Source organism: Bubalus bubalis, chromosome 12 (assembly GCF_019923935.1).
Source record: "Bubalus bubalis isolate 160015118507 breed Murrah chromosome 12, NDDB_SH_1, whole genome shotgun sequence".
Lineage (NCBI taxonomy): Eukaryota > Metazoa > Chordata > Mammalia > Artiodactyla > Bovidae > Bubalus > Bubalus bubalis.
The window spans coordinates 14,587,805-14,604,763 of record NC_059168.1 but is presented as its reverse complement, the minus strand read 5'-3'; the positions used below and the strand labels follow the sequence as shown (position 1 = coordinate 14,604,763).

General features: G+C 36.0%; 1 protein-coding gene across 4 annotated transcripts in view; it reads right to left on the bottom strand.

Moving 5' to 3' along the window:
- Positions 1-381: 381 nt before the first annotated feature.
- Positions 382-16,959, bottom strand: part of SPAST (spastin) — a 57,304-nt gene continuing 40,726 nt past the window's right edge. For all 4 annotated transcript variants that reach the window (XM_044925797.2, XM_006080580.4, XM_006080579.4 and 1 more), the window contains 5 exons: positions 15,423-15,465; positions 14,177-14,256; positions 11,540-11,610; positions 9,501-9,541; positions 382-3,279 (listed from right to left, as the gene is read on the bottom strand). In XM_044925797.2, the coding sequence (XP_044781732.2) occupies positions 3,157-3,279; positions 9,501-9,541; positions 11,540-11,610; positions 14,177-14,256; positions 15,423-15,465 (358 nt within the window). In that variant the 3' untranslated portion in view covers positions 382-3,156. The remainder of the gene's footprint in view (positions 3,280-9,500; positions 9,542-11,539; positions 11,611-14,176; positions 14,257-15,422; positions 15,466-16,959) is intronic.

Genomic DNA, 16,959 nt, shown 5'->3' with positions numbered 1-16,959 from the left:
AATCCAACAAGCTTTTGAAAAGAATTTGCAGGCAGATTTTGGGACTTAGATCTCTCCTTTTCAAAATTTCCCTCCCAATTTCACACTGTTCTAGAAGCAAGACAGTCACATTCTCCTTGAATTCTATTTCCAAGCACACTGCAGATGCTGCAAGTGGCTCTCATGGTGAAACCTACTTAATGTGGATCTCTTCTAGTATATGATTTTGTGCTGTTTTTGCCCATTTTTGACTGTTCTCTAGTCTTCTAATCACAGCTTTTTATATTTTGTTCAGAGTTTGTAATTGTTATTGGCAAGAGTCGGTTCAATACAAGCTACTCCTTCAATACCAGACTACAACCTCTGAAATCTCAAAAAGTTTCAAATAAATTAAAGGCAAAATAAAGTTTATAATTTATTTCCAATCCATTAGGATAAAAACTCACTTATGCAGCTGAATCTTTTAATTCATTTCTTCTGAAGAAAAGTACAAAAGACCAGAGTAAAACTGAGACAAGTATTTGAAGGAAAATCCTTTGACTCAAAGTCCAAAAACAAACTGTAAATGGTTCATTCTGCCAAAAGAATTAGTTTTTGTACAAAATATAATGAATTTTACACTATAAACAAAGACTGCTGTATATTAAATTAGAGTTCTAGTATCTGCTTTTCCTCCAATTCTTTCCAAGCACAAAGCATATTTGCAAGTCAGAAACCTAATAACCCCATTTGGCAGACTGTCTTAGAATAAGCTTTTACCCTTAAGATATCTGGAAAGAAGAGTACTGATTCTTTCCATTGGCTCAAAGTCCAGTACATCAGTAAGTTTTAATTTAGTTTACAAAACTCTGCCATAGTAACATGAAAAGCACACTAAGGTTTAAACATTACCTTTTACTAAATAATATGACACAGAGCTCAATGCAAAATCTACAAGGTCACAATCTAAGTCTAATATTATTTCTGAAATCCTCAGCAACTTCTATCTTTATTGAAAAAGATCAAACCAAAACCTTACATGTCCTACCATATAATTACTCTACTTTTATGGCCCTTCTATGAGAGAAACACAGCTTAAAATAAAACTTAGGTCATGTAAGTCAAAGAAAATTGTTCTCTAGCACTAAGTTCAATTTCAGACTTGATCAGGAAATTAACTTCCATAGATGGATGTGCATACAGTACTATAATTCTGACTCAATGTTTATGACAATATTAATTTGTTATGTAACATGTGAAGTCTGTTATCTAAAACTTTTCCCAATAAATGAGCTACAATTAATGTATACAATATTATGACAATTTTAAAGGAGTTTGTAGTTTAAAAGTTGTAAGTTTAAAGAACATGGACTTTTAATACAACTTACCACTCATCAATAATCTTTTTCCAAATGAAAATTTAAAAATGAAATTTTATGAGCTTTATTGAAAATGTTTTAATTTGGGATGTTCATCATACTTATCGTGTATATTTTCATCATCTTTCATTATCAGTATTTTATAATGGATGCTATAATGTTTGAGACCTTAAAAAGATACTACTCATGACCTAAAATATCATGGTTTTGGCTTAAACATTTTTTTTCTATTTATCTCAGCCCTCATTTTTATTATCCAGGGAGTTCTATGATTAGAGGAGACATGATTTAAGTTATAGCTATAAACAGCATATAATCATACATCTTCTACATTTAGATAAATCTTTAAGATAAGAAAGAGTAAAGTTAAGAAGTATGGGTGTCTTCATTATAAAATTCTTATCTAGTGGGGGCAAGTTAACGTTAATGTATTTTCTCAAAACCAAAGATATTTTTCCTAAAAAAAAAAAAAAAAATTTTGTTACTACTATAAAATTATTCTTTCCACCCATGACATTTTACATAAAAGCACCAAAGACGATTTCTGTAAACAAACTTTTAACCAGTAAACTAATGGCAAATATCCATTTGCCTTTATTACAATATTTAGAAGGCCTTGATATGAGTCTCTACTTCCTACAAGGACATTTTTATAACAAAAACCCACACATACAAACAAGAAATGGAATTACTGTACATTTTTGGGGAACAAAAGGCAGATTAACAGACTAAAACTTTTTAGTTAACAAAGTGAGCACAAGAAACCTATAAAATGTATGCAATGTATAAAAATTCAGTAATTTTTTAAAGTTTCATTGGAGGGATTAATAAAACATGGTAGATCCACTGGCTTGTAATTATCCTGTAAACAGTAAGGAAGTAATAAGCAATAAATTAGAAATGTCTTCACTCCCAGTATTTCCCTTCTCTTGCACAGGAACCACTTTCATAGTGGTTAAAATTGGCTTTCTTAAATATTAGAATAATTCTAGCAGAAAATAAATTCCATTAGGAATAAGTTAACAGTCTACAATAGATTTCTGACAAACATATTAGAAAAAAAATACTACAGATCACAGGAGGACTGGTCTACATATTATATGACAGAGTATCTGAAAACTTCAAAATTTCTCCTTCTCCTTTCACTAAATTTGTTTTGTTTTGTTGCTTTTGTATTGCTCTCCAAATTATTTGGTAGAAAGGTAATAGAAAAAATAAAAAGTGAAAAGAAAACATTTTTAATGTCTGTAGATGTATGAAGAAGAAGAAAAACCTTCAAAATTCTTTTTCCTACTACTGTTACATAGGAAAAAGTTTCATTTGGCACACAATTTGTAAAAAGAAAAAAAAAGAAACAGAGTGTTTGGCATTCTAATCACCCATAGTAAAGACAATAGTAGGAAATGAAAACAGGAAAAATGACTATTTTAAGAAAAGATGTCAGAAGACAAACCACCAAAGGCTCTGTGTCTTCTACCATTCACCGTCTCTGGAATACTTTCATCTGCAACATAATATACAAATTACTATTTACATTACGATTACGTTGGTAAAGAAGACCAGATTCAGTTTTTCTTGTGTTCTGACTTACAGTGCCCACTGGGATATCCATGACCATCAAGCCAAGAAGGCCTTAAACAAAAATATTCCATTTGCATTGTATACTTTATTTAAATTTATTTTATGGTTCATCTTCTGGGGTGCACAAGTAATTGTAAGACTGAAAAGTCCTGTAAACTTAGGCTGACTTTCTGTAGCTGATAAAACTATTCATCGAAGATGGTATGTTTTTCTCTTGAAAAGTAAACATTCTGCAGGCTTACACAGTGGTATCTCCAAAGTCCTTGTTCCAACGTATGTATGCTTCTAAGGTTTGAGGGCTCACACTGCGTTTTATCTTTTTTAAGGATTCGGTGAAGTCAGATAATCGAATATTTCTCATCTAGATTTAAAAAAAAGCACACAATACAAATGATTATCACATATACGATAGCTGACCCAATGGTGGCTAAAAATGCTTTATTAATGTTAAAATATATATAGACGTATTCTTAGAAAATAATGCCAATCATCTTATTTTACATATTAGTATATATTAGGTACATTTCCTATTGAAGAAATCCTACCAAATAATATACTTTCATTTCATGTGTTTGGCTTCTTAGGTATTAACATTTTAAATCCCAGTATTTTCCCACTATAAAAACAAAACACAATCATTACAGAAAACCAGACAAAATATTCGCAATCAGAAAAAATAAACACAATCCCACTACTCAGATATACAACCACTATTTGGGTTATCTCCTTCCAATTTTTCTTCTGCCTAGTTTCATGAAATTTTACATTCTAAAGTGTCACTCACCACAAGCATACTCTAAGCTAAATTCATATTTCCCAGAAAGGGAAAAGGAGTTAACAAGATGCACATGGGACTCTGAAGGAAATATTGCTCTTAATACAACATGGAGGATGCTTATGTCTAAAATTTTATTATTATTGCTTGTAATACATTTTCATATTAATTTGGTCTTATTTTCTGAGACTTTTAATTGGTTTTGAGAATACAGAATAAAACAAAAATGAGTTAATAAATACCTAATTTTTACCTAAGCATTTTTAAAAGACAAAAATGGAATCTGGCACAAAGTGGTCAATTAAAAATTATCACATATTTACATGTATATTTTGCCCCCAAATAAGAAGTTAAGAACTGGAGACAAAATTTCAACTGATACTTATCTGTATTTTTTTTAATTTACATTTTAAAATTTATTTTAAATTTTATAATGGCTGTGCTGGGTCTTCATTGGTGCGTGAGGGCTTTCTCTAGTTATGGAGAGTGGGGGCCACTCTTGCAGGCCCTAGAACATGCAGATTTCAGTAGTTGTGACACACGGGATAAGTTGCTCCCCAGCATGTGGAATCTTCCTGGGCCAGGGATCAAACCCATGTCCTCTGCATTGGCAGGTGGATTCTTATCCACTGCGCCACCTGGGAAGTCCTAAAATTTATTTTTAATTGGAGGATAACTGCTTTGCAATGTTGTTAGTTTCTGCCATACATAAACATGAATCAGCCATAGGTATACATATGTCCCCTCCTCTTGAACCGCCTTCCCACCTTGCAGCCCTCTAGCACCAAGTTGAGCTCCCTGCGTCATAGAGCACATTCCCACTGGCTACTATTTACGTATGGCTATGGTTTTTCCTGTGGTCATGTATGCATGTGCGAGTAGGACTGTGAAGAAGGCTGAGCACCGATGAATTGATGCTTTTGAACTGTGGTGCTGGAGAAGATTCTTGAGAGTCCCTTGGACTGCAAGGAGATCCAACCAGTCCATTCTAAAGGAGATCAGCCCTGGGTGTTCTTTGGAAGGAATGATGCTAAAGCTGAAACTCCAGTACTTTGGCCACCTCACTGGAAAAGACTCTGATGCTGGGAGGGATTGGGGGCAGGAGGAGAAGGGGACGACGGAGGATGAGATGGCTGGATGGCATCACCGACTCGATGGACGTGAGTCTGAGTGAACTCCGGGAGTTGGTGATGGACAGGGAGGCCTGGCGTGCTGCGATTCATGGGGTCACAAAGAGTCGGACACGAATGAGCGACTGAACTGAACTGAATGAATATGTTTCAATGCTACTCTCTCAATTTGTCCCATCCTCTCCTTCCCCTGCTGTGGTACACAAGTCTGTTCTCTATGTCTATGTCTCTATTACTGCCCTACAAATAGGTTCATCAATACCATTTTTCTAGATTTCATATGTACATATTAATACATGGTATTTGTTATTCTCTTTCTAACTTATTTAACTCTGTAAAACAGGCTCTAGGTTCATCTACCTCACTGGAACTGACTCAAATTCGTTTCTTTTTATGGCTGAGTAATATTCCATCGTATGCTGCTGCTGCTGCTGCTAAGTCACTTCAGTCGTGTCCAACTCTGTGCGACCCCATAGACGGCAGCCCACCAGGCTCCCCCGTCCCTGGGATTCTCCAGGCAAGAACACTGGAGTGGGTTGCCATTTCCTTCTCCAATGCATGAAAGTGAAAAGTGAAAGTGAAATCGTTCAGTAGTGTCCGAGTCCTAGCGACCCCATGGACTGCAGCCTACCAGGCTCCTCCGTCCATGGGATTCTCCAGGCAAGAGTACTGGAGTGGGTTGCCATTGCCTTCTCCCATTCCATTGTATATATGTATACAATTTCTTTATCCATTCATCTGTTGACAGACATCTAGATTGAGTATATTCTTTTTATTACTCTTATAAAACCCAATCTAACTACTTCATATCCTAATATCAACACTGCATAGATTAAGAAAATCAGTAAGAAAATAAAATGGATTTCCTTGATGTCTATAAAAGGTTGCCATTATTCAGTATTTATGTATTTTTAAATTAGGGCTTCCCTGGTGGCTCAGACGGTAAAGAATCTGCCTGCACTGCAGGAGACCCAGGTCAGTTATTTAATGGACACTTATACAGTAGAATTTCATGGACAGAGGAGCCTGATGAGTTACAGTCCATGGGGTTGCAAAGAGTCGACCATGACTAAGTGACTAACACTTAGTTAATGCAGTATTCACTATTGCCAGACTTTCAGTGCTTTATAAACATAAACTCATAAGCCAGGACTAATAGCTAAAAGCTCTTACCAAGTTATTAATATTAAGACCATTAGGTTAAAATTAAATTGCATAAAAGTATACATTAGAAGCAAAAACTTTAACAATGTAACTGGACACACATTATTAGCGGAATGATCACAAAAAGGTACCATCATGTTATTTTTTATAATTCAGTAGTTTTAAGTTTTAGTACTATCTAAAATTTAGGGACTTCTCTGGTGGTCCAGAGGTTAAGAATCCGCCTTTAATGCAGGGGACACAGATTCGATCCCTGGTTAGGGAACTAAGATCCCATACGCTGCAGAGCAACTACTAAAGCCCATGTAGTCTGGAGCCCATGTGCCACAACTATTGAGCCCACACACCACAACTAGAGAGTCTGTGCACCACCATGAAGATCCCACAGGATGCAAGGAAGAGCCACGCGCCACAATGAACACCCAACACAGCCAAGTAGATAGATAAAATTTAGTTTAAAATAATGAAATGGCTTACATATTTTTAAAATACAAGATACAATTCAAGTAGATATATTACACTGTAATACTGAAATAAATGTACTGTTAGAATGAATTCATGATATTTTAAAAAATTAGTATTTTTAAGCTGTCATTGGAGTAGACTAACACCCAAACTAACAAAAAGAAAGCAGTATGCATTTTTACACACAGTCTTTAAATTATTCTCCATTAAAATGAACCCAGGTTCCTAAAGGTGCTGATTCTAGTCTTGGGATAGGCAATTTCAAGTGTGCCTTGCTCCCAGAAGGCAACAATGTTTTTCAGAGTTCTAAAGTAGAGTTGAGAGGGCTCATCTTAATATAAAAGCAGATTTTTTTGCTGGCCAAGTGTGACCCATTAAACATAAAATTAAATTGATTTACAGATGTGGCAGGTATCTCCTGCTGTGTCTCCTAATGATTCCATCTCTTGTTATATATGCCCTTGTGTAATCCCTTCTCCTGAGTATAGACGGACCTAAGCACAGACTACAGTAAAAGTGATGAGATGTGACTTCTATGATTAGGTTATCAAGACTATGACTTTCATCCTGCTGGCACTCTCTATTCTCTTCCTGGCTCACTGGCTTTGATGAAGCAAACTACTATGTTGGAGAGGCCTACATGACAAGGAACAGAAGGTGGCTTCCAGCCAATAAACAGAGAAAACTGAGGCTTTCAGGCCAACAACACAAGGGGAAATTAATCTGGCAAAAAACAAAACACAAAAAAACACATGAGCCTGGAAGCAGATCTTTCTAGTTTGAGCCTTATAATGACCATAGCCCCAGACAACATCCTGATTACAGCTTTGTAAGAAACCCTAGACCAATGCCTTGACTGCAGCCCTCAGAGAGTTTGAAGTGGAGGATTCAGCTAAACTGTGCCCATGTTCCTTTCTCTGTGAAAATGTGAGATAATAAACACATGTCATTTAAGCTGCTAAAATTTGTGGCAAGTTTTGTTATATGGTAATAGACACCTATTGCCACAGAATTGCCTTGTTTTAAAATCATGACTCTAGAAGAGTTACTAAAAAAAGAAAACAGACTGAATTTATTCTTCAAGTAAAATAGGAACATGTTTAATTGAGTTTGTTCAATGAAGAAGAAAAATGTTAAAGTTTAGGTATACGTATAATTCTCAGGATGGGTAAAGCATAAAGGTTAATAAATCTACTATCAACAGAAGACAGGTTTCTTATCTCATGAAATAATTACGGACAGATTCCTAAGAATTTTTCCTATTCCCTAAGCAGCCACCCACTTGCTTTCATAGAACTAGTATAAGGTACTAATGAAGGTGCATCCAAGCATCCATTTATGGGTTTTGTGGCCTTCCGAATGGCTGAAAGTGAAAAAGTGCAAGTGTCAGCTGCTCAGTCATGTCTGACTCTTTGCGACCCTATGGACAGGGCCTCCTCTGTCTATGGAATTCTCCAGGCAAGAACACGAGTGGGTAGCCATTCCTTATTCACAGAAAATGCCAGGGCCGAGGCGCTTGAGACAGAGTGAGGAATGCTTGCAGACATGGGGTTCAGTGGATTTTTCAGAAGTTGATTAGGAATTAGTAGACAACTTCTTACTAACAATTATTTGTCAGCTGATGGTTTTAGTTCATTACTTATGACCTTGATTAGCTCCTTCATTCTGTATGGTCTGTTCATGGGACAAAGACAGGCCTAAAGTGTCACACAATAGACCTTTCTTCAATTTTAATCTAGGGGGGCCAGGGTATATACATGAAATACCAAGTTTACCTGTCCTGAGTCCAGGGCAGGGAGAGTGGTGTGTGGGAAAGAAAGAATTCATGCACAGTGCTTACTTTTTGGATAGAAAAGCACATGTTAGGTTTATTTTAAAAGAACATTTAAAAAATAATATATAGATGGGATATTGTTAATAATTTATACATAAGTAAAAAAGCCCTCAAGACACTTAGTACTAATATATATTTAATTAGAAATACATGGAATCAAAATAATGAGTCAGATAAGAGGAACATGAAACTATACTTTAAATGTGAATTTTAAAGGTAATCATAGCTAAACACCATATATGTTATGTGGAATTCTTTATTCCTAAAAAGCTTCATTCATACTCCAGGTAAACTAGACCGTTGAAATGGAAAAGTGCTGTGGTTGCAAGAAGTGTGAAGGCTTTCTTAGTAATGTAGCTGGTTAACCACTATGCACAAGGTGCCTGAAGATAATAACCTCAAATTTACTTGGAAGCATGAAGAAAAAGGACTGCCAAAATGTACTCAAATTCAAGTACACTCATTCTCTACATTAAGATTTCACTATTAATACTTGGACAGGACTCTCTGCAATGTGTAAACCCCTTGCCATCCTCCAGCCCATGTTTCTGGGGGGTTTTGTTGTTGTTGTTGTTTTTGAGTTCACACTCAAACTCCAGTGGAGTTCTCTTCTCTATTCTATGCCAAGAATGAAGTCTCTCTGGTTGGTTAGTAATGTCTCAGGTGCTATCTGAGCTCTGAGAGATAAGTTACATAATTAAAATCTGATTTAAAATGTCTGAATGCATAGTTATGATTATTCTATATATCCAATTCTATATTTTGCAGGCAATTTTTTTAAAAGTAATGTTTCAGCATCTCTTAAGGGGACCTACCATATTTTTAAGATGTAACAAATTATGTTACAATGGAAATTGTATTGCTTTTATAAGAAAGAAAACAAACATTACTGAAAAACTAACAGAATAGAACATCAAGGGGTTAACCTATTACAAGCCATCTTTACAATGTACAGAATTCTCAAGTTGCCTATAAGTTTGTTTTGTTTAGTATTTATATAATGATCTGACAGAAAATGATTTAATGATTATATATATTTTGTGCATTACCAAAGGACACCAAAGGAGACCGTCATTTTACAGTCCTCCATATTTTGAAATGAAGCAAAAGTAATTTTTTCTGGTTTCTAATCAAACTGGAAAAATCCAGACAAAAGATATGTTTTGCAATCTACAGGACCAGACAAAAAAAAAGATAATTATAAAACAGTTTACCTCACTGGCAGACATATTCTTCACTTGTTCTGGTTTCAGTTCTGTAAAATATAAAAATGAGCCACTTAGGGAAAAAAATGACTTCCAAGTTTAAGTTAACAAAGTTCAATAATCTAAAAGTATATGTTCAACATGAATCATTATATGAAGAGAAAAATAGATTAATAATTAGAGCCCATACAATTTATAAATGCTTAGACTAATACTCTTTCTTAGGAAGGCATCGGTTTCTTCGTATATTGCTCAAGAACAACAGAATCTATAAATCTGAAACTAAACTTAATGCAACTTCTTTACAAAAGTCATTAGTTGTTTTAAGTCAACAACTTTTTTTTTTTTTTCAGAATAACAGCTAACATATCCCCAAAATACAAATGATTTATACATTAGCTAATGTTTCTGAGTTCACTATTTGAACAAGATATTATGCCTCCAACATAATGAAAGCGTGACTAAAATGCTTTACCCAGAGTTTCAAAATATATTCTCAAGGTTATATTTATTACTCTCTAAAGCAACAGTTCTTCGGAGAAGGCAATGGCACCCCACTCCAATACTCTTGCCTGGAAAATCCCATGGACGGAGGAGCCTGGTAGGCTGCAGTCCATGGGGTCGCAAAGAGTTGGACACGACTGAGCGACTTCACTTTCACTTTTCACTTTCATGCATTGGAGAAGGAAATGGCAACCCACTCCAGTGTTCTTGCCTGGAGAATCCCAGGGATGGGGGAAGCCTGGTGGGCTGCCGTCTATGGGGTCGCACAGAGTCGGACACGACTGAAGCAACTTAGCAGCAGCAGCAGCAAAGCAACGGTTCTTAACCAGTAGTCTGTTTGACTAGAGAAGGCAATGGCACCCCACTCCAGTACTCTTGCCTGGAAAATCTGGTAGGCTGCAGTCCATGGGGTCGCAAAGAGTCAGACACGACTGAGCGACTTCACCTTCACTTTTTACTTTTCGTACATTGGAGAAGGAAATGGCAACCCACTCCAGTGTTCCTGCCTGGAGAATCCCAGGGACGGGGGAAGCCTGGTGGGCTGCCGTCTATGGGGTCACACAGAGTCGGACACGACTGAAGCAATTTAGCAGCAGCAGCAGTCTGTTTGACCGTGAGAGATATACTCTGAAGTTGCATGATCCATGTTCTACTTTGCCATCATAGCCAGTAATCTGAGTGCAAACCTGGGAGCATCACCCATCCACTTCCCATGCTGCCTGTGGAAAAGTAGCTGACAACATCTACTCTAAAGTGATTATCACCCTGAGTTTAACATAACCTAAGAATGATAGATGTGGTATTTCAGAATCAACAAATTACCTTGAATCAAAACAAAGCAATGAATGATATACTTTGCTGCAATTTTTCAAAAGATAACATATAATAATAAAAGTAAAAACATCTATTTATATAAGTTTCCTTACACACATTAATTTCAAGTGATATTAGAATACTGAATTGAAAAGAACCATAAAATAGATAAGAACATTTTCCCTTTATTATTCTTTTTCACTTGCTTAAAAAAGCTCTCTTATTCTTGAGGGGTTTTTATTTTTTTTTCGCTGCCAACCTACTATCAAGTTGCAAAATCTGCTGTCTAGAACAAGGCTCACGGTACAATGATCCATGGACTGTCTTTATATGGTCTGTGAGCTAAGAATGGTTTCACATTTTCTGTGTTGTGGGGGGAAAAAAAAGGGTAGGGGGAGGAAGGAGGAGGATAAGGAGAAGGAAGAAGAGGAGGAAGGAGGAGAATGGAAGTGCAGGAAAAGGAAGAGGAAGAAGAAACAGCAGAAGCAGTAGCAACAGCAGCAGCAGCAGCATATGCTACAGAGCATGTGTGGCCAATGAATCTAAAGCTTTTCTCAGAAAGGTTACTTAACCTTAAGTCTAGAAACTCCATATCAAGTTTTAATCAAGTTTTCCACTGATTCAGCTTTACTGCTTTCCAGTGAATAAAAAAGACCTCTCAATAATGACTTCTTAAACTTCTGAATGGTGTAATAAACAGTTCTAAATGTTTCAAGCTCTGGAACTCCTACCTCGGATAGGACCCAGTGCTGCATCCTTCGCCAAAGCTGTTAGATCACTGCCTGAGTATCCGTTGGTCATTCTGAGAATAAGAAGGAAGAAAGAACAAGTTATTTTTACCTTTCCAGATTTAAAATCGCCACATAATAAGAGGGTAAAACCCTAGTTTGCCTTTGTCATCAAGCAGACAGCTCTGTGATTTGATTTTTAAGGGCACAGGAAGGCCCACTCACTAAAAACAAAACAACCTACTGGTTCCTTATAATGCCTCAAATTTTCACCATTAGAATCAATCCCTTTTTATTTTTTAATTAATTTATTTTAATTGAAGGATAATTGCTTTACAGAATTTTATTCTCTGCCAAATGTCAACATGAATCAGCCAAAGGTATACATATGTCCCCTCCCTCTTGAACCTCCCTCCCATCTCCCTCCCTATCCCACCCCTCTAGATTGTCACAGAGCCCCTGTTCGAGTTCCCCGAGTTATACAGCCAATTCCAATTGGCTATCTATTTACACATATAGTATTGTTAACTTTCCATGTTACTCTTTCCATACATCTCACCCTCTTCCTCTTCCCCCACCCCATGTCCATAAGTCTGTTCTCTATGTCTGTTTCTCCACTGCTGCCCTATAAATAAACTCATCAGTACCATCTTTCTAGATTCCATATATATGTGTTAGTATGTGATGTTTATATTTCTCTGACTCACTTCACTCTGTATAGTAGGCTTTAGGTTCATCCACTTCATTAGAACTTACCCAAATGCATCCTCTTTTATGGCTGAGTAATATTCCATTGTATATATGCACCATAAATTCTTTATCCATTCATCTGTTGTTGATGTTCTAGCTATTGTAAATAGTGCTGCAATGAACACTGGAGTACATGTGTCTTTTTCAATTTCAATTTCCTCAGGGTATATGCCTAGGAGTGGGATTGCTGGGTCATATGGTGGTTTTATTCCTAGCTTTTTAAGGAATCGCCATTCCATCTTCCATAGTGGCTGTATCAATTTACATTCCCACCAACAGTGCAAGACGGTTCCCTTTTCTCCACACCCTCTCCAGCATTTATTGTTTATAGACTTTTTGATGAGGGCCATTCTGACCAGTGTCAGGTGGTATCTCATCATGGTTTTGATTTGCATTTCTCTAATAATGAGCAACGTTAAGCATTTTTTCCTGGGTTTGTTAGACATCTGTATGTCTTCTTTGGAGAAGTATCTGTTAAGGGTCTTTTTCCCACTTTTTGATTGGGTTGTTTGTTTTTCTGGCATTGAGTTGTATGAGCTTCTTGTATATTTTGGAAATTAATCCTTTTTCAGTTGTTTCATTTGCTTTATTTTCTCCCATTTTGAGGCTTTTCTTTTCACCATGTTTATAGTTTCCCTTGCAATGCAAAAGCTTTTAAATTTAATTTGGTCCCACTTATTTATTTTTGCTTTTATTTCCATTACTCTAGGAGGTGGGTCATAGAGGATCTTGTTTTGATTTATTATGTCGTCAAGTGTTCTGCCTATGTTTTCCTCTCAGAGTTTTATAGTTTCTGGTCTTACATTTAGGTCTTTAATCCATTTTGAGTTTATCTTTGTGTATGGCAATAGGAAGTAGAACCATTCCTTTAGATTAAGGTATATTGCATCTACAGGAGACTCCATTAAGTTGTAAACATGTGCCCTGGAAAGGTTACATCTATAAACCATTGCTGGCCAACTGACACATAACTGCAATTACTTCTCTATAGATTAATGAGTCTCTATCTAGACCAAGAACTGCCTTGATGGAATGAGGCGCAATCAAGGAAGATTTCTTCATCTGTAGGACACCCTATAGGACAGACAGGGTGAAGGAAGGGTCTGGGGTAGAAGACACTGGCAAAAAGAGGTACACCTGAATGGGATGCCACGGTGGGAACTCCTGGGCAGCCAAAAGATTATTAAAGGGAACTAAGAAGTAGGGAAGTCAAGAGGAAGAGGAAAATAGAACAGGAAAAAAACATTTACTTATCGTGTACTCTGTTAAATAACTGCAGAAACATTATTAGCAGATTTTTTACTGGAATAATGAAGGCTCTCAATATTTCCAAGTACTGAATTTGTTCTTTTTTCATAGGTATCTGGGGACTCAAAGAGTTTTTTACTAACAATACTAGCTATTCACATTCTTGTTGAACATTTTAAATTACTTTTTAAGTTTTTTCTAATGACTAAAAATGCATGAGTGCATCTCCTATATTCAGTTTCTACTTAATACACCACTTATTAAAAAAAACTTGAAGATGTCAAAGTTTAAAAAAATTATGTGTAATACAAAAGAACAAGTTTAAGTGAAAATACCTGTTGGTGAGGGCAAATATGCAATGTTTTACATCTGAAAAATTATTTTAATACAACTTTATTTAAAAAATATAATACCATCATTAGCAAATAGCTAATAGGTCATGTCTTCCAGAGGATTTAGAAACTGAAATTTAGGTATCATACATAAGAAAATGAGATAAGTGAAAAGATAAAGGAAGTAGAGAATGAAACAAGTATTCAGATAAATTACTTGTTTCAGACATGCGCTTACTTTAAACAAAATAGAAAAAGACTTCTGAAAAATAAAGAAAAGCTGCAGGATAGACGAAATCAAATCACTCACCTAGCAAGTTGAGCTAGTTCTTTTTGGGTCAATGGGCTTCCTTGTTTACATAATAGATTTTTTAATAAAAGTAGTCGTGTCTGAAAAGAAACATTAAAGAATTATCAGTCGTAAGAGTTAGCTTAATAAAATATCCAGGAGTTAGGTTCAAACCCTAACTCTCATTTAGGAGCTCTATGATTTTACACAAAACACTCTACCTCTTACAGTCTCACTCTTATCTATTAAAATGACAATGACAATTTTTTGAAAGTTCCTAAAAGAGTTAAAACTAATCCAAATAAAGCACAAAGTAAATAGCTGCTGCTACCACCAAGGATGTTAAGGGTCTGAGGTAGACAACCACAATTTAAAGGTATGGATTCATATAACATGGACTCTCACCCGCTTTAAGCGTATAATTCAGTGACTTTTAATAAGATTAGAGTTGTGCAACCATCACCATAATCCAATTTTAGGACATTTCTATCACTCCAAGAAGCTCACCTGTGTCTGTTTGCAATTAATTCTGACTTCCACCCAAAGCCTTAGCTAACCACCATCTACTTTATGTTTCTAGAAATAGCCTTTTTTTAGACACTTCATATAAATGGAATCATATAATAGGTAATCTTTTGCATCCGGCATCCCTCACTTAATAAAATATTTTTGAGGTCCATCCATATTACAGTATGTGAAAGTACCATATACGGAATAGTATGGTACCATTTAGCAATAAAAGGAATGAGCACATTTGTTTATCTATTCACCAACTGACAACTAGATTTTTTTGCAGTTCTTCGCTATTATTTATAATGCTGTTGTAAAAATTCTTGTAAATGTCTTTATAGATACATGTTTTCATTTCTCCAGTAGACTCTTATGAATAAAATTCTGGAGTCTTACATGCATGCTCAGTTGCTAAGTCGTGTCCGACTCTTTGTGACCCTATGGACTGTAGCCTGCCAGGCTCCTCTGTCCATGGGATTCTCCAGGCAAGAATACTGGAGTGGGTTGCCATTTCCTCCTCCAGGGGATCTTCCTGACCCAGAGACTGAACCGCGTCTTCTGCGTCTCTTGCACTGGCAGGCAGATTCTTTAGCACCGCGCCACCTGGGAAGCCTGTGGAGTCTTACAGTAAGTTCATCTTTTTAAGAAACTGCCAAACTTTCCAATGCAGCTGTACCATGTACTAGAAGACTTAATAATGTTAAATGGTAGGTCTTGTTTCTGCCTAAAATTAAAAAGTTCAAACATGGATACATACCTCCTCATTTGGCAAAGACACATAAACCCGTTTGGTAAAACGCCTAAAAAAAGGATTCAAGCAATCTCAGAAATACAGTTTTGAATTTAAACAGCAAATAACAAAAACAAAGCTTTAAGTATAGTGCTCAAGGCATTTGAATACATTTTAGTAGTCATCAATGTAAAAAGTCACTCTTTTAAAACATTCTAGTTAAATATATAATATAGATAACTAATAAGGATCTACTGTATATACCACAGGGAAGACCACCCAATACTCTGTAATGACCTATATGGGAGAAGAATCTGAAAAAGATTGGACATATGTGTGTGTATAACTGACTCACTCTGCAGTACCCTGAACCTAACAGAACATTGTACATCAACTGTACTCCAATAAAATTTTAAAAAATTCCAGTTAATGTTTAAAAATCCTTAGTATTGTCAGAATTAAATTAACCATTTATGTACCTGTATTTTTTAACAGTAGTAACACTTTAAAACAAAATATCTGATATAAGAAGTTGAAGAAACAGATCTCTGCTATCTCCTTGAAACTGAGAACAACTAAAACCAACAAGAACAACAGAAACAGAAACGTAAACTCCATCATCAGCAAACTAGGTAATGTTTATAGAACTAAAATGTATGAAGAAGGCCTGCCTAGGGCAGTGAAAATTACACCGACAAAGGTGAATATAGACAGGACCTGCCACTGCAAATTCCAGACACGGTTGTCAGAGCAGTTTTCCAGAGGGAACAGAGAACACTCTGAGGGGCAATAAAACTAACCTCCCCACATTTAAACAAGCATGTGAGGACTGGCTCTGCAGACCATGTGACCCTAGTCAGTAGCAAAAGAATGACAAGGAAGATGAGACTGAACAAAGAAACTCAAAGACACAACATCTTTGTAAGAAGATATCAGTCAGTCTGGCAAGAGGACAAGCTGTCTTGCAATGGCCAAATCTTTTTCAGTTGAAGAAGACTAAATCGACCCAATCTCTTATTTACATACATGTACACTTCTTCACCAGGTGGGGCTTTGTTGTGAGTCAGGGAGACGGCCCACCAGTCCAGGGTATATAGGACAATTCGAGATATTTGCCTTGCTATCTTAGTTTTCTAGCTCTTCTACAACATCCTTTCAAAATTACATTCTCCAAGAAAACTCCCCTTATTCAAATAAAATAGGCAAAACAGACAAAAGCATAGGACTGATTTTAAAAAACAGTACCAAAAAAAGAGGGGAAAGAATACAGTAAACATAAAATACATAAAATGAAGAACATGCACAAGAGGATTTTGCCATAAAGCAAATTAAAACTGTGACCAAATATCTTTCCAAGAAAATAATTTAATGAAAAAAAAAAAAGGCTCCTATGAAATTAGAACTCAATGAGATAGAAAGATTCAAAGAAGTAAGACAACAGAAGATGAAAAATGGGACTGCAAAGAACAGGAAAGCAATAAAAAAGAAAACAAAAACCACCACAAAAACAAAGGTCACAAAAGTAAAAGTAGTAGTAGAAAGGAGATTAGACACTAACCCTACT